General features: G+C 32.4%; 4 protein-coding genes and 1 long non-coding RNA gene across 6 annotated transcripts; 1 reads left to right on the top strand and 4 right to left on the bottom strand.

The window, feature by feature from the left end:
• LOC109353211 (myb-related protein 308-like) lies at positions 1,404 to 2,680 on the top strand. Of its 2 annotated transcripts, XM_019595434.1 has the most exons (3): positions 1,404 to 1,927; positions 2,096 to 2,503; positions 2,558 to 2,680. In XM_019595434.1, exons 1-3 carry the CDS (start codon positions 1,665 to 1,667, stop codon positions 2,670 to 2,672), a joined length of 786 nt encoding a protein of 261 aa, XP_019450979.1. In that variant the 5' UTR covers positions 1,404 to 1,664; the 3' UTR covers positions 2,673 to 2,680. The 2 variants fall into 2 exon arrangements, with proteins under 2 accessions (XP_019450979.1, XP_019450978.1); XM_019595433.1 differs by having other exon boundaries at positions 2,096 to 2,680.
• Positions 2,608 to 22,832, bottom strand: LOC109353213. The gene is made up of 3 exons (XR_002108434.1): positions 22,820 to 22,832; positions 15,423 to 15,433; positions 2,608 to 2,723 (listed from the first exon to the last, which is right to left on the bottom strand). It is a non-coding gene; the product is annotated as an uncharacterized LOC109353213 (long non-coding RNA).
• Positions 9,443 to 11,729, bottom strand: LOC109353209 (senescence/dehydration-associated protein At4g35985, chloroplastic-like). Its single transcript, XM_019595430.1, has 4 exons — positions 10,920 to 11,729; positions 10,663 to 10,829; positions 9,992 to 10,076; positions 9,443 to 9,867 (listed from the first exon to the last, which is right to left on the bottom strand). Exons 1-4 carry the CDS (start codon positions 11,612 to 11,614, stop codon positions 9,690 to 9,692), a joined length of 1,125 nt encoding a protein of 374 aa, XP_019450975.1. The 5' UTR covers positions 11,615 to 11,729; the 3' UTR covers positions 9,443 to 9,689.
• LOC109353208 (CTL-like protein DDB_G0288717) lies at positions 12,296 to 15,337 on the bottom strand. Its single transcript, XM_019595429.1, has 3 exons — positions 14,254 to 15,337; positions 13,364 to 13,709; positions 12,296 to 12,822 (listed from the first exon to the last, which is right to left on the bottom strand). The coding sequence occupies exons 1-3, from the start codon at positions 15,303 to 15,305 to the stop codon at positions 12,562 to 12,564; spliced, it is 1,659 nt and encodes a 552-aa protein (XP_019450974.1). The 5' UTR covers positions 15,306 to 15,337; the 3' UTR covers positions 12,296 to 12,561.
• LOC109353212 (peptidyl-prolyl cis-trans isomerase CYP21-1-like) lies at positions 16,642 to 20,165 on the bottom strand. The gene is made up of 7 exons (XM_019595435.1): positions 19,920 to 20,165; positions 18,353 to 18,431; positions 18,117 to 18,164; positions 17,801 to 17,824; positions 17,543 to 17,725; positions 17,362 to 17,437; positions 16,642 to 16,922 (listed from the first exon to the last, which is right to left on the bottom strand). The coding sequence occupies exons 1-7, from the start codon at positions 20,016 to 20,018 to the stop codon at positions 16,760 to 16,762; spliced, it is 672 nt and encodes a 223-aa protein (XP_019450980.1). The 5' UTR covers positions 20,019 to 20,165; the 3' UTR covers positions 16,642 to 16,759.

Below are 23,201 nucleotides of genomic sequence, written 5' to 3'. Positions count from 1 at the left end.
ATGATAATGCATCCATAGAATAAAGAACCACAACTACCATTACCATATCTGTGCTATAGCACATGAATAGCCTAACTACTGATAAATTCATTTCAGGAAATTGGTCATTACAATTAATTAACTTACCCAAATAGCTAATTTTTATTTATGGAAAACTAAACCCATTTGAAACTCTTATTTCTATAGCACATGTATTGGTGTTTGGTAGGTTATTCACAACTAATTCTGCATGTTTTACTATATTGCTACATTGGGTGGTGATTTTAATGGAACAAGAAAATATAAAACTTGGGAAAACATGTAAAGTTAAGGAAATCCAGATATTTCCCCAACTGTTATCAGAGTATTTTAGAATCATGCTTGTGGTTTAAGAAATTAATAAGAATAATATATGATCAAATAGATGAAGAAATCTTTGGACAGAGAACAAAAGTACCACATGGAAGATTGAAAAGGTTAGCAAAGTTTGGTAGAAATGTTTAATTTGATTAACAAAAGATGTATCACCTTTTTAATAAATATTAAACTAAAAAATGTTGGATCTAATAATAGCCTACTTTCACAATAATAAAACTCTCCAACTTTAATTTGATTCCAATGATCACATGTTAGTGTAAATGAAATAGTCATTTCTCTAATTTGAAGCGATTAGATACAAAGGTGCCTTACCCCTTACATAACTACAGCCTGACATTATAGGCAGCAATTATTGAAAAATGAATTAGGATTGAATTCTTTATTCAGCATAAGATTAAATTGACAAGTTTCAGTTTTTTTTATTATACTGGGGTAAGACGTATTAGATAACATTATGTTTTCTCTTTTTCTAAAAGGGGCAAGATATCACATCTTGTCTTCTCTTGCCTTGCCCATACTTTTTATTTATTCTACTTTACACCAACCTGAAGGTTACCCATAGTTAATGTCTTTTTTAACCCATTATATTATGAGTTTAAATATGCCATTACAATAATACATCATAACTAAGAAGTCATTGCTTTTAGTCATATATATTCCTTTACTTTCATCAATTTTTTAGCTCAACCCCCACATATGAAAAGAATCCCCCACCAAAAAATATGTTATTATAAAGAGTAGTGATATATTACTCTTATTAGATCATCATATATTCAAAAAAAAAAAAAAGTGACACAGTACTTATAAATCAATCATTAATCAACAAAGTCAAATATTTAATTTATAAGAGTAACATTTGTTGAGATAGGACAATTACACATCTGAAATGGATAGTTCTTTATCCAAAAAATGAAAATATTGTTAATAATACTAAAAAATCAATGATTAATAAAGAAAGTAGTATATAATCAATAAATATTTTCCATTTGAATAAGATTAGAATTGATAAAAGATAGTTGTAGCTAAAAAAGTAATAAGTATATGATGAGAGTAAGAGAGCGAACTCCCTTTAACTTTAAACCTATCTCACCAACTCACATCTAGAAGCAATTAGTTTCTTCCTTCTCTCTCTCAATCTCTGTGTCCCTTTGGGTCAAAAGCCTATAAAAATCACACCCCAACTCCACCTTCGAACTCCTTTATTGTAGCAACACAAGAAACTGCAACCTTTTCCAAATTCCAATCATATAAACAATCAAAACTACTCTAACTTGTGTCTCTTTGTTGTAGTAGTAATAGTAGTAGTTATGGGAAGGTCTCCTTGTTGTGAAAAAGCTCACACAAACAAAGGTGCATGGACTAAAGAAGAAGATGATAGACTTATATCTTATATTCGTGCTCATGGTGAAGGTAGTTGGCGCTCTCTTCCTAAAGCTGCTGGACTTCTCCGATGCGGCAAAAGCTGCCGTCTACGGTGGATTAATTACCTCCGTCCTGACCTCAAACGTGGCAACTTCACTGAAGAAGAAGATGAAGTTATCATCAAACTACATAGTCTCCTTGGTAACAAGTAAGTTCAATAATATAAACCAACAACATGGGTTTTATTTTATATCTATTCCTAGTTAATATCAAGATTTCATGTTTGAGCAATAGTGTCTTTCATATATTGGGATCAATATTATTGAAATGGGTATCTAGTTTTTACTGATATGTGAGTAAAAAAATGATCTTTTAGGTGGTCATTGATAGCTGGAAGATTACCGGGAAGAACAGATAATGAGATAAAGAATTATTGGAACACTCATATAAGAAGGAAGCTTATGAGCAGAGGAATTGATCCTGCAACTCATAGGCCTCTTAATGATGCTGATAATCCTGCTCAAGATCAAGAAATTCAACCATCTGTTGCAGTAACCAATACTATATCTTTTGCTTCATCTGCTTCTGCTGCTGCTGTTGTTGTTAAACAAGAACAAGATACTAGTATTACTAGCAAGTCAAGCATGTTTTGTGGTGTTGTCAAGATTAATAATAATAATAATAATAATGAAGATGGGAAAGGAACTATGTTAGAACATTGCCCTGACTTGAATCTTGAGTTAACAATTAGTCCTCCACGTTTGAATGAGAGTGATGAACCATTGAAGAATATGGAGAGAAGCCTTTGCTTTGGTTTGAAGAATAGCAGTGTGGATGGTAACATTGGTAACACTAGTAGTGGAATCAGGAATAACAGTACTGGTGCTAGTTATGATTTCCTGGGATTGAAAACTACTGGTGTTTGGGATTACAGAAGATTGGAAATGAAATGAAATTAAATTAAATATTGGAGTGTGTTTAGAAATAGCTAGTGTTTGGAAAATCTCTCTCTTATTTTTTTGTCTTCTCTAATTTGTATAAACAATTAGTTACTTATGCATATGAGGCAGTACACAGTTGAACATAATCAACATATTATTTGTCAAATTTTGCCTCTATTTTATTTATTGTTATTTGAATCTACTTCTTCATTCTTTTTTCTGCTTGCTTCTTTTATTCGTGGATCTGGATTTGTAAGATATCATGATTCAAAATATTGTACTTCCATGTATTAATTTACTCTATACAAACTTCTTTTATCTTTAGGATTCGAAATGGGAATAGGTAATAAAATAAAGCATCTTTTAATTGTATTTTATTTTATTATCGTATAAAGTTAAATACTTTACTTGCATCATCACATCACAGTCATAGCTAATCTTCTATTAGTTTATTGAATTTCTTTACGTCCTGGTCACTATTAATTTGCTTTCTTATTCTAACATTATTATTAAATATATTAGTAGATAATATCACGAATATCATTCTTTCTATCGTTTATTCAAATTGATATCGATAATACTATTATTTTTGTTAAAGGTATGGTGATAATACATCTTGTTATATATGCTTCCGTCATGTGTATAGATCACTAAGCTCTGAGTGATGATATTTTTCTCCTTTTGCTTTAATATTGGAATCTTATTGGATTCATTTGGACTTACGGAGGTTGTCTTTTATGTGGAAATATAAAATAAAGAGAATGAATTATCTTATGATATAAGGAGATAAATTATCACATATAACTACTAAAATCATGATAATCGTTTTCTACAAAAATATTTCTAAAACTAAATAAAACAGTACATATGTCACATTTTTACTGGCCGGACGAGATAAGTTATCTCATTATATGATGAGATATTGTATTCTCTAAAATAAAGTGGATAGATGTATTCATGTACATAGAAAGGATAGAGTGCATGGATAAGCTATGTGAGGATGATAAATTATTGAGATGGTGGGTACCAAATAATTAATTTTATCTTTCTTCATTTTCCACTCTATAATAAGTTGTAGTACTAACAATGATTAAGAATATGTTATTCATGTTTTAAATTCTATCTTGTACTAACAAAAATATATGATGTCAATTAAAAAATTAGTGATTGTTATATAGTTGGAGAGATAGTTTATGAATAAAAACATTATTCCTATCTATAAATACATATACGACCAAAACTCTGAAATAACTGGCATTGCCCATTGTACAATATTGCCACATGAATCATTCTACCAACCTCTTAACATGTAACTATTTACAGGTCTTTGCTCCAACCAACTTCATAACTTCGATATATGTCCCTGTGTAAATGTGATGTTATGAACACAACTAGGTTTTCCCATTCTCTTTTGTACCTTATAGATGATATTCACTATGAACTATGCTCTTCTATATTTGGTGTTACATTTCGGGGTTTATACCAAAAAAAATATCTAAGTTGGAAAAATGAAAGACAGGTAAAACTGATAATTAAGTTAATGAAGTTTCATTTTCATATTAGGTACTTGTGTTCATCGTGTTATAAAGAATGAGACATTGTTGGGAATATGTGATCTCCATCCTAATTTGATATATGAAGAATGTTTTTTTACTGGCTTAGGTTAGTATAATTGTCAATGATGATATTGAGGTGAATGTTATTTGAGATTTTATATGGGTAAGATAAGTGAACAAGGAAATGGAAAATGGTAAAGTTGGTGACGTTTGATCTCAAGTATTCTTATTTTATGTTCCATGATTTAGAGTTGTGTAACCACTTAATTATGGGATACCTTTTTGGTTCAAAACATGCTTTTCTTTTTTGCTCTTTTTCACTAGAAGCTAGCTTAGCTTGTTGCGTGTTGACAATAATATAAGAAACATTATAGAAATAGGTAAATGGCACAAATCAAATTAAAAGGTGGTAGCAACTAAAATAAAATGGGCAGTGAATAGATCCTACCAACCATCCAAATTTGATCTGGCGCATTAACTAAGGGGCCTTGTCACGGGATGAGAGAGTAATTTGATTGGATGGACATTGGGCATAGGGGAGTCATCTTCACTTCTGACTTCTCAATGGATTAATGGGATTATTTATTATGATTGGGATATATTTGTGTATTATTTGCTTTATACTTTTTTATATTACAAGTCATATGTGTAGATTTTTTCTGAGAAAAGATGTATATACTGACAGTGTAAGAGTTTTTTATATTATTAATGACATTTTTTTCACTTTTTTGGCTAATGAACTAATCTCTTTCAGAATTCATGGTTATCCATTCCAATAAGTTTGCTCATAGGAATCAAACATGCGACCTTGTAGATTCAGTTAGATCTTACATTACTAGACTAACGTTTTATTGATCATATGTGTAGATTTTGTGCAATAATAAATATTAAAGATAAAAAATGTAAGCATTAATATTGTAAGAGTTTTATATATTAGTATTATTGTATCATTCATATTTTATCATTATTGACTCTCCAAAAAAAGTAATACAAATGAATGACAAAAATACAGAAATACTGAAAACTTGTAAATCTTTCATAAATATTAATATGGTTGTAACTTGTAAGGACATTATATTTCAGAGAGTAAATTACAATCACATCCCTGAGTTTTAGGGAAATTACACAAATCATCATTTACTTTTTTACACATACACAAACCCCCTAGTTTTTATAATTTCATTACACTATCACCCTTGCACGAAAAATAAGTGTAATCTTTTAAACAAAAATAGTGTTAAATGCAATTAGTTAAAGAAAACATGGTATACTATGCAGACAAGTCAAAATAATATATGAATCAATACCTCATTATTATTTCTGGTTTGTTACGATATAGTATAAGAGCAATTTAAACAGTATCTCTTTAGAATTGTTGATGCATTTTGTAACAAAAAATTAATAAAGATACATTGATTTGTATATCATTTAGAATTGTTTCCACATTATACCATATTTTGTTTAAATTAATTGCATTTATTATACTGTTTGTTTAAAATACTATACTTATTTTTCGTGTAGGGTACTCAGTATAATGCAAAATATAAAAACTATGGTGATTTGTATATATGTAAAAAATTGAAGAATAGTTTGTAGAATTTCACTAAAATTCAGGGGGAGTAATGTGATTTACTATTGTAGCTTAATCTGGACTATGAGGATAATAGTGGAGATGAAAAATAAATTAGAAAAGGGTAACTAAAATGTTAAAAATGAATCGCCAATGTATAAAGAAATGATTTGATACTAGATGAAGATGAGCAGAAAAGACAGAATTGTGGTAGCTAATTTTGAAGCAGATCCCAAAAACTATGCGCTTCCCACGTATAATGGGGAATGGGAGCGTCACTTTTCAACCATCAACCTTCCCCTTTATCTTTTTCAAAGGTGTTAGGTAGAGACATTAGAAGCTTCTACAAGATATTTTTATTTCCTCGTCAATGTTATTTTACACCTATCAGCACTCAACATTTAAATTGCTAGTTCAACATTGTAAAAATGTAGTAATTTGGACTATTCTATCATCATTTAGGTTCAAGTTAAAAGCCCATAGTTTATTCAGGTTGAGCTTTGTAAAGGGTTCATTTTCTATTTATTAGGTGGGCTTTTTATGTGATATAGATGATCTAGAATCTCTTTATGAGAATTTTTAAGAGTGAAATAATCCATTCCATTTAAGTACTTTTAATTATATACACCATGTTGTGGATATGCATGTGTGCCATATAGATAGAGATCAAATAATGCCCATGCTTGATAATGAGTTACCACCATGTTTTATTTTCCGTAATTGGTACGATTGTTCAACCTTTCCCATTATCAACTGTTAAACCCGGTTCTAGCTAATTATTCATAATCGCTTCTTCTTTATAGATTTCACACTTGTCAATAATCAATAATATTTACATTCATAATTGACCCCGTTGCTTCGTTTAAACAAATTCATTTCTCATTTTATCAAACTTATATCTTTCTTTTCACTAAAAATTTGCATACCAAACAAAGCCCGCACCGATACCATTGTTTTGGTTTTTTATTTAAGAATTTCGATATGCTTAGTTCCCCAATTGTAGAAAATGGCATCAATTTGACATTGCAGAAAGTTGACATTAATTTAGTCAACAAGCATATAAATTAAAATCAATTTTAATTTGTCACTAAATAATAGATTAATGTTGAAATGGCCTAATGGCTGGTATCACTTCCAATACCTTCCTTTCATAATTAATAATAAATAATAAGTAATGTTATATATAGATGGAATTTTATCTCTCATGATAGATTAATTGTTTTACTTTTATTCAGTTATATACTTGTATGAATACACATTTTTAAAAAAATGAAGTCATCTAAAATTCACATAAGAGCACATTTTTCAAAATGAAATGATTTAAGAATGTATAGTTACTAACTCCTTGAATATAAATAATTAAAATATACACCCACTTTTTTGTCCCTTTACACTCAAATAATTTATATTGGGGTTTTATTTTTTCAGTCCTTCATAGTTTAGTTTGTAGTGACAAGAGCAGAAAAGATAGGATATTAAATAATTGAATATGGGCCTCAACCCTACCTACTCGTCTATAATATTTTTGGCGCAGTAGTTGGTACCCGTCCGACGTAGGCACATGGCGTTGTACGGCGGTGGGTCCTCTTTCAAGTTTCAATCACCTTTGTGTCCTTACATTTTCAGAGTTAGTTTGGAAATTAGATTTTAGAGGGGAAATAAAGAAAACAGAAGAATTTAAAATCATGAAATATACTTATTTACTTTATCATAGTATAAAATTCTACCGGTATAATGTGCTATTGGTTTGAACACAATTGTCTTTATATTATTACTAGAAAGTATGAATGTATAATAATGTCAAATACAAATATAAAAAAACAGTGCAACTAATTCACTTTGGCCTCCGTGTACCGAAATGTCACAAATTGACAATGGGTCACAGCAGAAAGCTAATGAGCACCCTGCGCAAGATAGCAAAGATGCAGCTGGTAGGAAAAGTTGAGAAAGTTGGGTGATATGTCTATAAGAAAATAATGAGGAGATTGAGATAAGTAGAGAAAGTAAAGGAAAAAGGTTTTTGGAGAAGGAAATGATATGAAAGTGTGTGGATGAGAAGCATGGATACCCATATTATTAGATAGTGGTTAGGTGATAATAATTACGAGATGATCGCCTGTTCCAAAAGATTATGTCCTCATGTATTAAGTCAATCCATAGAATAATATATAAATATTAATTTTTGTTATTAAAAATTTTGTAAGATTTTCTGATTGGATTAATACATAGATAGAAATGAAGACAAGTGATTTCCATCCATAATGATTATACTAAAGTCATCCACCTGCCATGTACTTCTTTATCAGTCAACTATTTATCCCTTTCACTAAACTGAACCACAGCCCACAACACATGCTGTACAAGGCTGATAAATGTATTCCTATTGTTAATAAATGTATTCCTATAGTTAACAAATGTATTTAAAATGCATTTTTTTATATTCATATAAATACTTGTTGCAATGTAATTATAGATGGGCAATTGTACCAATTTTTTTTTATAGATGGGCACTATAAATAAAATTATAATACAGACAAACATCTATTAGAATGTATACGATTTTTATACAAATCTTATATTTAAAAAGCAATGACAAAATATGAATAATGTATAACAATATAAAATTTTTTCTAATATACTTCTTTTTTCTCTATTAGTCATCCCAAAGTATTGTATGTATATATGTAAAATCTGTAGGAAAATATAATGATTGCATCCTTTTCTCTCTTACTAACCTAAAAGTCCATCTTATCTCAACTAAGATTCTCAAACCTAAGCAGTCTTCCAAACTAATAATTCAAAATTAGGAATTTGGTAAATTATTTTATAGACAAGGCGTTGGGCGTTGGCATCACATGTTGTTAGGTCCGCTTTATCGTACAATTAAACTATAATTTCTGAGACACACCAACTTTATCTTAAATTTGATCATAAACTGCAATTATTGGATTTTCCTCAGTGCAATTTCACCACTTTTACTTGCTTGGATTATGCAGCCGGCATTATATGATATCACCCTTTTCTTAAATCTTGAAATTTGAACAAAAAATGTAGCAGGCTTGTGATTTTCTCAGAAGACAACATAATTACTTACCAGAGAGTAATTTTGTGAACGGCAGAATTTGAGATACATATTCCTTACTTTGGGGGTACCAACTCAACTTCTTCCGCTGTGTATGGAGAACCATTTTTGTGTTATTGACTACCATTTTTCAACGATGTGGTTGGAAATTGGAATAGTTGGTGCAAAGAGTGGACGATGGAAATGGGCTTGGACTTTAGATACTTAGCTTCACTTGCCTCATCAAACCATTGGGTTGGGGTTGTTTTGGATCTCAAGACTCAAACCATTTAAAACTAGTTATTAAGTGTTAAGAAAACCATTAGAATTAAGGCTGTAAATTGTAACCATGATATACCAAAACATAAGGTGTTGCAGTTCAACTTTTTGCTACTTATATCTGTAATCATTTTTTTAGAAGGTAAGATTGACACAATAGTAATCTGTTGCTTGATACCACCATAAGTATGGGTTCAAATCTAGCTTGTCATTTTATTTGTGCTGTCATATTAGTACTTTTGTTCCATCCTGGCATCAGTTTAAGGGGTACACCATTGTCTTGGCTATTCAGTGCCTTCAATTGAGCTACTTGAGATATGGACCACACAAATTTCATATCATCTATCATTCCCTTTTTTCCCGTCTTTTGGTACATGGAAAGAAAAGAAAGAAACCAACACTATAGCCCATAAAGACACTCCTATCATCTATATTTATTCAGCAGCCCAAATACAAAGACTAATTCAAAAAACTAATACACCAATACAGAGTGCATATTATCTCCTACTATTTATATATATGAAGTTACAGGGTCAGGAAGATCCTCATTCCCTTATTATTTCTTAGCCTTTTGAGCGGGAAATAGTAGCTTTAGCAGCATGTTTGGCTAATGTTGATGGTTTGATGGAGCTCTTAGGGTTGAGTGCTTTTCTAAGTTTGAAGACTGTCCAAGCTGTCCCAATAGCATGCCCTGCTGCATCAAGCCCTTCATTTGTTGCCTTACCAGCTTCCTCTCCATATCTAATATCACCAAAACAATCAATAAAGGTCAACAAATACATGCAAGTTCATACGGAAATAGTAGTCTAACTAAGCCAGAACACACATTTTGCAATAAATTATCCAAAAATAAAAACGTACTTACTTATGTGAAACAAGTCCAGTGGTCACAACTGATGAAGTAGACATCACATTCCTACCAGCTACTTCTACAGCATCACATACCTTATCTGCATTCATAGACACACACAAAGAGTAAGAGAAAAGAATAAGTCTTGGCTTCCACGCATACAAATTCAAAAGGAGGTTATGAATCCCAATTAGTACTCATGAAATTTGTGTTTCTCATAAGCCACACGGACATGTTATAACAGATTCTAGTTTTAATCAAATATTTGATATAAAAACTGAGCCCAAATGCTGAGGAGTAATTGTCACAACTCACAACAACATCAACAATAGTAATTGCAACATTGTCATATAAATGATGGCTACACACTAAAATAAAATGTATGAATAGGAAACAATCCATCATGACGTGAAACTAATGCTTCCAAATTCTGATCATGAATTTATAAATTACATATGCTTGCTAGGTAAAAATACATCTCAAATTCTATCATGAGTTTATAATGCTAGACAAGATGCATATAAATTACTCATGCTTGTTAGGTAAAAATTGAAAATATGCAAGGGTAAAACAACAGTATCAAAATGCTTCTCAGTTTTCACACTCCACTAGCCCACACCATTTTACATAAAACCCAGAAAAAAAACTAAGCAAATGAAGTCAATAAAACTACATATATAACTTACTGAATCCATCCATGGTAGCAAGGACTAATTCCCCTGGGAGAAGACTAAAGAATTTCTGGCCCGGTTTTGAGTTCACGACAGCACTGGTGAAGAATTCAGACACCTTGACAACCCCTGAGAGGATGCCATTGGCCATTTTCTCAGACATCTTGGTCAACTTCTTAACCCTGAAAGAATCAAACATACAAAAGTTATTAAGAAGCACAAAACACCTTAAAGACATTGAATTAATAGTGACAACAATTAAGATATTCAACCTTTTGATCCTCTCCATGGCTTGTGGAGTAACTTGTGAATCAGAACCAGGCTGCATCCTCTTCTTCAAGAAATCATTCCCCCAATTCAACCTATCAACAGTAACATCTCCACACCACAAAATCCCCCTCACCATTTGCCCTGACCCCGCCGCGATCCACCGTGCAAAACCGCTGCTATAATCCTCCACATTTGGAGCCAAAGTAGTCCAATAAGCAGCAGAAGTTTCCTCCACCAACTCCCTCTTCTCCTCTGACTTGTTCAACTCCTCCGGCGAGGTCTCTTCACTCAACACCTCCCATCGTCTCAAACCCTCCACGTTCTCCTTCGAAAGAAAACTATACTTCTCTAAAACATCATCTAGCTCCTTCACTATTCCTTCTTGACCTTTGGTGGCTATGGTTAATCCATAATTCAATACCTCAGACTCTTCTTGAACACGAATTGTGAAGAAATAATGGGACTGGTCGAGTTTCACTGTTGACACGTCTTTTGCCAACGGCCACTGGATTTGGTCGCCGATTCGAGCAAGAACTGCAACCACTTTGTCTCCTTCGCCGAGACTCACTATGGTGAGGTCCCCTGAAGCGAGTTGGACACTGGAGTCTTTCTCTATAAGATGGAGTATGACACCGGGAACGGTTACTAGAACATGTTCGAAGGGTATTTGTGCAGTATCTGTTGATGATGGGTACATGTTGGAAGAACAAGAACAAGAAGAGTTGTGTTGTTATAATGTTATTGTGAAACGTGAACACGAATCTAATTTATATTACACTGACACTGTCGCTTATGGATTAAGATTTGAATAAAACAAAAATGGAAAAAACGAAAGCAAAAACCGACATGTCGTGGCGGTTGAGAGAGGAACAACACGTGTTATAGCCGCGTACGTGGGCCTCTCTCAACGTGACAGTTGCGCCAGACAGTTACTTTCTGTCTAAGGAAGACAAGGAATGAACAATAACGATTAAGTAGGAATGGGCCCAACAAGCCCGTAACTGTAAATTCACATTCTGGCCCATCCATGAAATAAAATAAGCCTTTTTTGACAAATATCCTTTTTCGAGTTGCTACTTTTGGAGACCCAAGTTTACAGATAAGTGTGTCGTTATGTGTGAGTCCAAAGCCGTTTTCGTGGGTATTTTCTGTCCAACTTGTAGATTTGAGATTTTACTTCATTCTCTTTCATTTTTGGGGTTATAACCTGCTTTTCATTCTTTTTAGCCTACAGTATTATCAGTCACAAAGCCATGTGAAAACAATTCTCCCCCCCCTTTTTTTTAAGTTCTTGGGATATCAGCCATTTAATTTGACTAGTATTGCCAAATAAAAGTGCACCAAAGAGCTGAAAACAAACCGGTTTGGTCAGTCAAAGTAATACAATCCTAAAACAATTTAATTTTTTATTAGAAGTTTAACTTGTTCCTCTTCATCTCCACAAAAATATACAAGAATCAAGTTACAGTGAAAACTGAAGTCAACTTTCAGCTTCGGATAAACTATAAATTACCCCCACTCTGTAAATAATAAAACACTCAGAAGTATGCACAATAGGGTAACAGACAATTCTAACTTCTTAGTCCTAAATGTCCATAAAATAGCAACCCAATGACTCAAAAACATGTGAATCTTAGGAATAATTTACACACCTAGACTTCTTCTAGTAATAGATTGTCTGAGACTTCTACTAATGGGTAAGTGAACATAAACCTCATGGACGTCTTGTTTACAAACCTCTCCTCTGTCCCTGTCTATTGCGTAGCAGACATAAATTGTGTCAATTACAATGTCTAGCACATGCACGACGAAACCCAGCACTAATATCAGCACCACCCAAGCCAATGCAGCCACGAAATATGAATCAGACCCAAGATTAGTCACACCTTTTAATATAGCACATACCTGCTTCCACATAGATAATTAGGACAAACGTAAATAGAAGAAACATTAAATGATGAAAATGGTAAAACAAACTAGTAACAATTTATGAAACAAACAGAATAACCAACCCGACAAAATAACTAGGATTCTTTTTCTTTTCCCAAAATTCAAACGAGACACCTCAGACTTAAAAAGGGTTTGTATAATTCTTAAGATATCATATGCCAGGAGTTTTATAAGAAATGAAGTTTTAGCCAACTTAAATCCTCATGCAACCTCTCATCTAAAAACAAATACAAAAAAGAAATATAATTTGGCTATAATTTACGGCAGCCAAGTGAACATCTAAAAAAGTTAATGACAAAAATGTGTTGCAAGTTGTGGTCAGTAATCAACATTCACAGGTTACAACCATAAATAGATGTGCAAGTTATCCAATTATCCCATGCTTAAAGAGGACTACTTGGAACTTATGCCTACACTACACTGGGAACTAACACATGGTAGTAAATCTCTGATGCAAAAACTAAGAACTAAAAAGAGAATTATAAGCGCAACGTACCACAATTGTGTATATTGCTGAGAGGACAAAGACAATTCCAACCAAGAGGCGAGATGAGATGGTCTCCACAAAAACAGCAGAGAGAAGATTACGCCTTAGAAGCTCATATGTCATCCTTGCAGATGAGCAGTATGCTTCACCAGTTATTGCAGCAAAGTTTATGGTAAACTTATTAAGAAAATCAAATGTTGTAAGTAAGGCATTTACACAGCACTGCAATACAAGGTTCACTATCCCAGTAGCATCGTCTTGTCTTGCATTATCAACCGCAGATCGCACCAGTCGAACAACACAGACAAGCAATCCTGATAAACATACTGTTCCAGAAGAAGGACCAAAAGCATTTCTGCTAGCCAAATTCTCACAGTTAATGTCTTTCTAAATGTAAAAAAGCATTCAATTAGTTATACTTATATTCATTTTTTTCACTGTCTGACAACCAAAGAGTACGCTACAGAGAAAGAGTAAAACTGGAAGAATCAAGACACATCACAAGGGCCTGCTGTCTTCCACTATTAAATTATAGAAAAACACTCTCAAACTAAGCATTGAATATTGGAGTAAAAATTTATGACGCACACACAGATGTATAAACAATAACATGGGAATCTACTCTTATAGATAGCCATTTACCAATTCTACTCTTATACATTTGTATGCTTTTGTTGCCTTTGCCCCCTTTACCTAAACTATTGTTGTACTTGTACATTGCCTTTGTCCCCACTAACTAAAATCTTGGGGTCTTTCACTAATCACAATCTAACATGCTTAGAATGAAACATCATAAGCAAGAACCAGTAAGGAAATTATAAGGAACAACCATCATGAAAAGGAAAGGGATTAAAAGAACAGAACAAAAAATGGAAAAAGGAAGATGGAATGATTTCCACCTTAAAGAAGTTCTAATACTTCGCCTCTGAGCTTCATCCTCCTTGGAGAAATACCAATGAGCAACAGTCCCACTGATAACATAAACTTGAGCTTCCTTCATAGCCGTTGCAGACCACAACATAGTGAGAATCGCCAGTGTAAAATAAGCAGGCACCCAACTATCCTCCTTCCAAACACAACCATATTCACCACCATGTAAATGCTTCGGCACAACCTTCCCGTTAAACCTCGCAAACACCATGAACAACACAATTGGCACATAATACACCAACAGCCCAATTGACAAAGAAGGTAGCACCCCCAACAACCCCAAATTCCACGAAAGCGCATTGGATGCGACACCAATTATGCTCACAGTGAGTTCAATCCTATGCCAATTCACCACCAAGATCCACACGATGACCCCAATTAACAAAAAGATGAATACCAGCACCAGAATCCTATAGACCAGAGGGAAGGAGTTGCTGCAAGTGGAGCTTACAGTGCAGGCAACAAACCAATACACGTTAAGAAAGATAGGGATAAGAATGAAGAATGGGAGGGAAGCGTAGACAAGGTGTTTGGTATAATGTTTGAGTGAAAGAAGAAGGAGCCAGCAAATGGGTAAGCTCAAAATGAAGGTAGCAACAAGTGTCCATGTTAAATCCTTCACAACATAAGGAGAAGAAGATGAATAAAAATTGAGTGAAACCACCACCGAGTTGAAAGAAGAAGAAGAAGAAGAAGATGCAGAAACGGATGATTTGACACAAGAGGTGGTGTTGGGGTTGAAGGAGAAGGAAGAGAGAGTTGAGTAGTTGGGGTTGCGGTGGATGACGGCGAAGATACCAAAGGCGAAGGTGGAGAGAAGAAAGATGAGAAAGATGAAGAGGAAAGTGAGATCTTTGAAGGAGCGAGGACCATGATTATAAGAGATTTGAAGGTAAGGTATAGAATCAGGTTCATCGGAAGCAGTTTCTTCAATTGGGTATGGAAGCTTGGCGAGAAGAGTGTGTGATGGAGAAGTATCGTATAGAGAATTGGGTTTGTTTGGTTCCTCGTTCATGTTCATATTTGATACAGAACAACAAGAGTTGCAATCAAAAAACAACAGTAGTAGATAGGTACTAACAACAACTCTTATAAACTATTTTGTTGTTTCTGTAATTCTCTGTGTTGGATCCCAAACCAGGAATGAAACTGTTCTCTCATATTCTCAAGATAATAATAAAAAAGGAGCTATAATTTTTATTTTTGAAAAATAAGATGTAATGAAGTAGCTTTTTCAGAGTAACCTCTGATTAGTTTTACACTGACAGGATTTGTTTTTTTAAGCTTCCACCCAGGCCTGTTCTGACGAGATTGTCATTAAGAATATATTCTCTTGCGTTTATTATTAATTATTATTATCATTCTGTCTTATGTAGTAAGATTATTTTGGCTATTTTTACTGGAATTGATAATATTAGCTAACGAGGTTAGTTTTTTTGAATATGTTTATATAAATGTAGTTTTTATTATTATGGTCCACTCAAATTTTCTCTTTTTACTATATGTTAATTAGTGAGAGTATTTGGATAACAAAATTAACTAATGTAATTAGAAATTTTAGAAAGACCAAATCTTTCTCTCAAAATATACCTATAAAAAAGGCAGGGTTGAATTATACTACTCTTTTATAATTAAAGTGGCACGAAATTATGCACCCAAAAAATGTAGCACGAAATTGTGAAAAAAACGAAAGAAAAGAAAGACCCTTTTATTTCTGCCTAATACAAAGCTGCAATTCTTAATAAATTAATAATTATTTTCCTAAAGTGATTTTAACCTCTCTAAGGGAGTTTGGGTAAAAGGAAGTGCATGTTTTTCCTTCTCGTTTTCCCTTTGCATTCTTTCAAAATCTTTCTACACTTTTAAGTTTTAACCTTTCAAAATCTTTCTACACTTTTAATAAATAATATTATGTTTATTACTTTATGTGCTTATTCATTGGAAAATCAACTTTATTTAAAACTATCATCACCCTTCCTAAATCAATTCACTTCAAACTTATTTTAACCCAAAATCAATTACCAATAGCAATAAATGTTGGCATAATAATTAATGGTTTCCCTAGATTATCATAAGAACAAAAAGTTAATAATTTGAAATTGTAAGCAATATTTATTGGAAATGACAATCACCCCAAAAAGGATTAATTTCTTATCCATAGAGTAAGGAAATACTCTTAGTAGTACAAAAAAAACCAAAATCAATTTTACAAAGGTGTGGAATATAGGTCTATTAATATAAGGTGTGGAATATAGGTCTATTAATATAAGGTGTGGAATGCACACAAAAATGACTTAAAAATACACAAAAGAAAGAAAGAAAACAGACTATAAAATATGAAAGGATTGCTAAGACTCTAAAAGAAACCGGACATGTGAGATTTCCTAGACATCAAACAGATGAAATTGAATGTACAAATATATCTAAACCAATTCTTTATGTCAAGAAATTAAGTTATCACTGAAATGATGAAGTTCAATGTTCCTCATCCCACTGGCTCTTGGGTATCTCTCCCGAGTCTGCAATAACAACCTTCTTTCGGGGTTTACCACTGTAGGTTCCGGCTCCACCTTCGATAGCAAACACAAAATCCATGCCTTCCACAACCTTCCCAAAGACAACATGGTCTCCATCCAACCTGTGGAATATTTTGCATGTCAATAGATATCATCACTAATGATGGTGATGAACATGAGCATATATTTTGCTTTTTAGAGAACAATTATCAAAGCATTATCTTTCTACATGCAAGACTAAATGGCCAAGAGGAATGCTACATCCTCCCAATAAATCTTACTATTAATTCTCCTGATTAGTTAATAAGGTAAGTTTCAAAGGAAAAAATAAATGCTCCACTATCTTCAAAACATAAGAAGCATTATAAAATTACTCTCTTTAGTAGTTAGGTTGATTATTATGAAGATTGATTAGGAGGATATAGATTTACTCAATGTCCAAAGTATATAATGGCTGCCTTGAAAAGACTGTTCACAAAAAAATATTTAAAGTTCATACAAGAGCTTAGCCCTGGTCAAGATATTGTCCAAACCATCCACTGCCAGGACATAATTACTTACCAATAGGCCTTTACCGTTGTAATGAAAAACTGTGAACCATTGGAATCAGGTCCTGAATTCGCCATAGAGACAACACCTGACACCACGGAATGAATAAATTGTCAACGAGATGAAGAAACGTTATGTTTTATCTTGAAATTTTTGTTTCACGGAATGCATCCAAGGAAATGATGTTACACACCAGCATGAGAATGTTTTATCTTGAAATTTTCATCAGGAAAGGTGCCACCATAGATAGATCCAGATCCCTTGCCATCATGATGAACAATGTCTCCGCCCTGAATCACGAAACCAGATACTATCCGATGAAGTGGTGTGCCTTTGTAATGAAGTTTTAAGCCACTGGCACTCTCGCCTTTCTCTCCTACTCAACACGGAACACTCCTTATTAGTGCAAAGACAAATAGAGGTTAAAACAACATGAAGAGATTACTACTACCTGTGCATAAAGCTCTAAAGTTTTCTGCAGACGAGGAAATATTCAATCAGTAAAAGGTTCAACGTTATAAAAATATATAAGCATGACTGTATGCAAATGGCATATATAAACAACAGAGTAGCTTCATCAGGCAGATTTAAGTTTAAATATACTGAAAGTCTAGACCCTGTATAAACAGGGAAAGAAAAGGATTGCCCATAGAATATTTCTACTAAGGAGGCTGGCCCTTGATTCATGCAAAATAAAAGTTTATACACACACCTAAAGCAATTAAGTTGCACATTAAATAACTTGAAAAGGAGGACCGATAACTCACCTACAGTTTTTGGTACAACATGGCCATATAATCCAATCACAATCCTACCTGCAGAAGTTATTGTGTTTTGCAGGATGTTAATAGCAAACAGGAAAAAACTTTGTATGTTTTTAATGCTAACTGAGCATATATTGTCTCTTGTCTTTCTATATCCTCTTTCTAATGAAAACACCTAGTCAGTCGAATTGATTCAAATGATAGCAATTGGTAAAATTTCAAAATAATTGCTCAACAACCTAAGCGTTGCTTATCAATATCAATATCCAAGAATACTCTGTGTGTAATTTCATGGTCCTCTTCTACTTTCTCCTCGGCCTGCATCAGAAAAAGTGAAAGTTTATTATTAACTGAACCCAATAAGCATAAAGATGGAAATAATAAGTGCAAAATTTTCACAAGATCTAATCATGAATTTTTCAAATAGATGGTACAGAAGGGTGGTTATGAATATTTTTAGTGTTACAGTCAATACAGGTGCACAGACAGACATAATATAATGCAGGAAAGCGCTTTCATTTATATACACAATGTGCTTATACAGCTTAACCAATGAGCCTACACAATATAGAGTACCACCAGTCCACCACCACTGAAGCAAATTTAAATCTTAACTCTACAAAACATGACTTCAAATTGTTCCAAATAGAGATTAAGTTCTAAACTCCAACATCTCACAAACACTCCAAGAAGCATGGAATGCCCATAGTCAGCTGGAAAAGAGAAAGTTTGAACAGTAAGCACAGCATGTTGGTTTCAGCACATGACTCTTAAAATTCAAATAGAAATCAAATATATAGAAAACTCTTGCAGTATTTATAACCCTGAGACCAAAATTTGTTTCTATCATTGTTACCATGTCAATATACCATCCTCCTATTTATGTCACATGACCATACACCCTCCTAATCCTAACGTAGCATCCTTTATCATACAACATCACTTTCTATCACATTTCTGTAATGCATAGCCTCCTATAAGAAACAAATGCACCCCTTACCTTGGACCCTACAGACACCCCTAACTATTACTGAAGGGAATATCCATGGGAACTAACACATTATGTGCCCTCTTAAGCTGAGATACATGGAAAAGGTACACAAAACTGTATCTTTTGGTCAATGATTGGAAGTTTGAACTATGAGTCTATTGACTAATGTCAATCTTCTAACATTATATACATAATACATGAAAGAACCAACTCTAAATAGAACTTGCAATTTATATTTAACAAAGTTAGAAGTTAGAGTAGTTCACTAAGTCAGCAAATTGATTATTAGCCAGTTACTTTTCCTTGTCTTATATAAGCTACATGATCTGCTTATTATACACTTCGGATCGATTTCATATTTTCAGTTCACATTGTCTCTCAATTATCTCTGGCTGTTGCCGTGATGGTTAACATACGAAAGATGGTCTGCGCATTATCCATGCTTCAAGCCGAACAGGGCATATCAGAGACTTAATTCATGTGTCTAGTTTAGCAGCTTGAGCTTTTGGAAGAAATGAATTGACTCATACAATTAAAGACAATAAAATTAAAGTCAAAGACACAAACTCTCATATTCATAGTATCCTGTCATAAGTTGATAGTTACTAGTTACTATAAAAAGAAATAAAACACAAAAAAGGGTTGGAATCGAACATTGAGATCGTGGAACCAAATTCAAAGCAAACCCCATCAAACTCAGTAATAAAAACAATCTCAGATCAAAGAACATACACGAAAACTTGTCCAATTACTCAAATTAGATCCAGAAAGGAAATAGAAATAAAACAGTAAGGGTTAAATAAAAAAGGGAATACCAATTTAAAGCCAGATAATGCGAAAACGAGGAAAATTGAAAGGACGAGGAAGAGAAGGAGGCATCGTGGTTGAATGAGAAACGAGATCTCTCGACGCATTGCTTGAAGAATAAATTATCTACTTTTGAATATGAGTATCAAAGAAAAATCGAAACTTTGTGGTCCTCCATACAAGATTGCTTTGAATCCCTGTAAGGGTAACCAATCTTCCCCGAAGCTGAAATGAACTAACACAAACAACTTAATCAAATAAAATTTGTTTTTATTTTTTCAATATCAAATGTACCTTCACAACTTATGGGTTTGGTCTGCCAACAAGTATTGCTTCTAATAAATCGAACTCTCAATAAGATCTAGTGTCACCTTACGTTATTATACCATTGTTTTGTTAGTAATAAGTTTTGTTTATTTAATTGATTTAAAATCAACTAAAACTCTAAAACAAAACCCTTCAACAAATTAGATAGATCATAGATGGGTAAAGTTTGTTTATTATTCATCTATTTAGTTAAATAACTAGTCTCTTAGAAACATTTCTATTAAAACTTGAGTATTTATCGTTTTGTTTTTGTTTTTTAGGATAAAACTTTATTTTATTAGGCGAATATCTTGTTAGCATAATGTGAGATTTACAACTGGTACAAAAAAGATAAAGTTATAGAGAAGGAGCTGGTAATGTCACAACTCGATTTTTCGATGGAATACCAGCTCTGCGACTTAGGAAGAGGCAAACTTAATTTCTACCTCTCCCACTTAATTTAGAATTGTCACTATGTTTTTTGTGGTTAAAACTTAGAAAACTCTCTTTATGCCCAAATCAGATGAAAATGGTCTTTAAACGAAAATTATGAGATCAAGAGTCAATTACAGATTTGGAAAGGTTTTAACATATCATTCGCCCGTATTAAAATGATATTCTCGCTAATAATATAGACTTTTATCCTCTTAAGCAAATTTATTAAAAATCTAACTATTAAAACAAAATATTTTATTATTTATTTTGTTTCTCACAAAAGTTGATGTTGTTCTTGTGCATTCCTAAATGCAATAGGAAACCATAACTACATAGTATTTTTCTATTACGCCTATGGATACATATGAGCAACATCAACTCTACATGGACTCTTGTTAGACACAAAAATAAAAGAATAAAATATTTGTATTAATAAATAAGTTTTTTAAGAGTATAAAATTCATGTTATTAGTGAGAGTATCATTTTAATACGGGCGATTGGGGATGTTAATACATTCTCTGATCCGTAATTGAATTCGCTTCTTCCTAAGTCGCAAGGTTGGTCTTCCAACTGAAAATCGGGTCGCAACAGATAAGGATTTCATGAAAAATATATATAATTTCTATAATTCTTATTTTTTTAATCATGTGTAGTGTATATTGTTTTAAATTATTTTTCATAAATGCATTTAACTATTATTTTTCAACAAAAAATAATTTATTTCGAAGTATATACATATGAAATTTGAGTTTGTCAATAAAACTTTTAGTATACACGGCAATAATCAAAACCTCTAACACATTTAAGAAACTAAGTTGTCTTTTAATTAAATATTATATATGCCTCAATCACACATCAAATTATTTTAAGGATTTAACATGTATATATTGACTAAATGTTTTTACACTATTAATAAATCTTCATCATTTATATGTTAATTATCAATGACTTTCAAATAAAAGTATTACAACCAATGGTTAATGATGAACTGACAATATAAAAAACTTTACACCATTAGTGCATAAATTTTAATATCTTATTTTAATAATGTCACATGAAAAACTATTTGAAGAATGTGATAGCGCATGCTTAGATAATAAACATAGAAAAAAGAAGCCTGAAAAAGTACACAGATCAAATTGAACTAATTATTATTAAATAATAAGCAACTGTGGTGACACAAAAGCATGAACCATGGCAAAAAAATGTTTTATTCAGGTCTTACGTATTTTATATGCTATCATTGTATTATTTATCATTAATATTTAATTATTTCAAAAATAATTTAAATAAATGGTAGATGGTAAATCGTATATATATATAAATAATTACACTTTTAATAATAGAGAGTAGAATGATAAAGAATTGCAACAAGTCGCTAGCAAAAGCTGGTGGATTTTAATGTGCTGCTGCTGCTGATGTAATGTAATAAGTATCTGTATTTGCTTACTTACATGAAGTTAAGGACAAACATAATTTGTCGCCCAGTGATAATTTCAATCAAATTAAGATTAAGTAAATGTTAAAACTGTTGAATTGTTACATCATGTATAAGAAGACAAGCTTGCCAGCTAGCAGGCAAGGAATTTTGTCGCAATATGCACAACTGCATCAACTTGCTATATTAAAGCATCAATTTGCATACAATGAGAGATAGAAGTGAAAAAGTGATAATTCATTAAAGATATTTTATATGGAGAAATTTTATTGGTTAAGAATATAGAGATATACTCATTTTCGAATAGATGATTTCCATTCTTGAATGAGGATGTCAAAGAAGATAGACGGAATAAAATTAAATCTGACTCTTCCAATAAAGTAACTAATTTAATCCTCTAATTACACAACTATCAACTTTCACCAGTAAATTTTCAAGTAACAAACTTCTTATTTTTATCAGAATTTATAAACTTTGTTACCACGGTTATAAGCTAATTTTATTGAAATATAATCCAATTTTGTTAGATGTAAAACATGTTCAGCAATATCTGGTTTTCTAGATGGCAAATTCCATACTATGGTCTTAGTTTTGTTGTTTCTTTTGGGGAGTGTTTTGTTTATATGTCTAAAAGTACTAAACATTTATAATATTAATTCGAACAAAGAACAAAACCAGATGTGTCTCTGTTTTATTTTTTAAAATTTTATATATAAAAAACTTAAAACTGCATTATATTGGGTTTTATTCGTAGTTATTTTTTTCTTTATCCTCAAAAATATATATTTAATACTAGGTAAATTAAAATGGAATTAAATAATCGAGTAAGGAAAATTAAACTCACGTACCTATAAATATTTTCGGTTGGGATAAAATTGCTTCCAGTACGAGAATATTGGTTAGAAAACAAAAAAAAAAAATCCTGTAAGAACATGATCTTAGAATATCTGTGGTAGCAAAGCTATCGCAATCAATCAATAAAACAGATGCAGATATAAAACAAGTTGGGATTAGTGGCTCTTCAAGCTCTCAAAACCAAATTCAAGTTGACAGCAGCATAGGAAAGGAGATTTTAAAAATAATAGAATATAAAACAATACTTTAAGGTTA

This window comes from Lupinus angustifolius, chromosome LG07 (genome assembly GCF_001865875.1).
Source record: "Lupinus angustifolius cultivar Tanjil chromosome LG07, LupAngTanjil_v1.0, whole genome shotgun sequence".
Lineage (NCBI taxonomy): Eukaryota > Viridiplantae > Streptophyta > Magnoliopsida > Fabales > Fabaceae > Lupinus > Lupinus angustifolius.
Note: the sequence above shows the minus strand (reverse complement) of the source record. Positions and strands in the feature narration are given on the sequence as shown.

Coding starts and splice junctions, on each gene's coding strand:
- LOC109353211 (XM_019595433.1), top strand. CDS start 1,665: ATGGGAAGGTCTCCTTGTTGTGAAAAAGCTCACACAAACAAAGGTGCA. Junction 1,928..2,095: donor CATAGTCTCCTTGGTAACAA/GTAAGTTCAATA, acceptor ATGATCTTTTAG/GTGGTCATTGATAGCTGGAA.
- LOC109353209 (XM_019595430.1), bottom strand. CDS start 11,614: ATGTACCCATCATCAACAGATACTGCACAAATACCCTTCGAACATGTT. Junction 10,830..10,919: donor GCCATGGAGAGGATCAAAAG/GTTGAATATCTT, acceptor TGATTCTTTCAG/GGTTAAGAAGTTGACCAAGA. Junction 10,077..10,662: donor TGCTACCATGGATGGATTCA/GTAAGTTATATA, acceptor CTATGAATGCAG/ATAAGGTATGTGATGCTGTA.
- LOC109353208 (XM_019595429.1), bottom strand. CDS start 15,305: ATGAACATGAACGAGGAACCAAACAAACCCAATTCTCTATACGATACT. Junction 13,710..14,253: donor AGTATTAGAACTTCTTTAAG/GTGGAAATCATT, acceptor TTTGGCTAGCAG/AAATGCTTTTGGTCCTTCTT. Junction 12,823..13,363: donor CAGCAATATACACAATTGTG/GTACGTTGCGCT, acceptor ATGTGGAAGCAG/GTATGTGCTATATTAAAAGG.
- LOC109353212 (XM_019595435.1), bottom strand. CDS start 20,018: ATGCGTCGAGAGATCTCGTTTCTCATTCAACCACGATGCCTCCTTCTC. Junction 17,825..18,116: donor TGTTGTACCAAAAACTGTAG/GTGAGTTATCGG, acceptor CCTCGTCTGCAG/AAAACTTTAGAGCTTTATGC. Junction 17,726..17,800: donor CTTTAGAGCTTTATGCACAG/GTAGTAGTAATC, acceptor CGTGTTGAGTAG/GAGAGAAAGGCGAGAGTGCC.